The sequence below is a fragment of the Trichoderma citrinoviride genome, assembly GCF_003025115.1.
Source record: "Trichoderma citrinoviride strain TUCIM 6016 unplaced genomic scaffold BBK36scaffold_59, whole genome shotgun sequence".
NCBI lineage: Eukaryota > Fungi > Ascomycota > Sordariomycetes > Hypocreales > Hypocreaceae > Trichoderma > Trichoderma citrinoviride.
Window position 1 is genome coordinate 9,549 of NW_020194767.1, and position 1,272 is coordinate 10,820.

General features: G+C 50.0%; 1 protein-coding gene across 1 annotated transcript; it reads left to right on the plus strand.

Moving 5' to 3' along the window:
• Positions 1 to 493: 493 nt before the first annotated feature.
• On the plus strand, positions 494 to 1,211 carry BBK36DRAFT_1131306 (hypothetical protein; the record flags this gene model as incomplete). The annotated part of the gene is made up of 2 exons (XM_024891955.1): positions 494 to 616; positions 672 to 1,211. 2 exons carry the CDS (start codon positions 494 to 496, stop codon positions 1,209 to 1,211), a joined length of 663 nt encoding a protein of 220 aa, XP_024744951.1.
• Between the last annotated feature and the right edge of the window lie 61 nt (positions 1,212 to 1,272).

The window sequence follows — 1,272 nt, forward strand, 5'->3', positions numbered from 1 at the left end:
CAGGTTAGGAGTCATGAAAGCTAAGGGGTCAAAAGAAAACGAATTCAGAGATGCTTGCTTCTTCTAAGCCGCGCACACAAGGCCACTCAATTGATACCCCTTCAAAATGTCGAATCTATCCTCCAATAACAGGGTTCAGAAATGTCGGTTTAAGGAAGAGTTTTACCCAACAATCCTCTTGGTTGAAGGACTAGGTTGCTAACAGCCGGAGCCGTGAGACGTCAAAACAAGCTTCAACAAGGTTCAAAGCCACATCGTTCGGATCGTTTAGTTTCAAAGCCACATAACCTTTATTGCAAGGCTTAGATCATCGATATCTTCCCATCTCGCCTGTGCTTAAATACGGCTGGGCCTGCATCAATATGGCGGTCCAATACTCATACTCAGTCACAACCACCACTGAGAATCAAAACCTTTCACCCTCACCTTGTTCTGATCCCCAAACCCCTGCCACGCAGTCTTCCTTAACCTCTCTTGGCCGTATCACATCAGAATGCCGAGCCATAGAGAACGAGTGGCAGCGCTGCTGCACCGACTCGCAGCGGCACAGATTGACCTCGTCGAGTGGGAGTACCCGCTCTGGCGCCGACTGGGTGTTCCTCTTGTGACGGACGGAGTAAACAGACCCTTCTCCCCTGAAAGTGATGTTGTGTCAACTAACACGGTCCCAGAGTCTATTTTACCTAGTCCCCGACCAACAGTTGTATGATGCTTGCCAGGTTGCGGCCTCCTTGGGGTACTATCCAGAAAGTACCGAGTCCCTGCGTATCGGCTATCCGTCCGAGTACTCGGGCTTGGGTGTGCGATACAAAATTGACGGCGCAACAAGACAGAGCCTAGGCCATGACACCTTCAGGAGGCTTGTGTTCTTACCGCTGTCCTGGTCGGGGCTGGACTTATACGATCTCAAACGCATAGAGATACGGTACGCAGGCATGCCAGACCACACTTTTGCCATCTGGACAGTCCCTCTTGCGGCAGCCTGTACAGCCATGGTGCGTGTGATATGCGCTGAGAAACGATCAAGCCGTTTACGCAGAAAACTCCAGGCCTATTTGTCCAATCTTCTGGCCTACAGCTTTTTTGATACAAGCTATGAAGGGGAGTTCGAGGTACTTTTAGGGAATGGAGTGCCATTGTCAGAGTCCGAACTCTTGGAGATTGCGAATGCGGTGGCAGGAATTAAAGACCTGGGAGACGAGAGATGGTGAAGGATGGATCAGAGAGAACATCGTGAAAGCTTGTTGATTGTACCATGACTGAAGATCAATT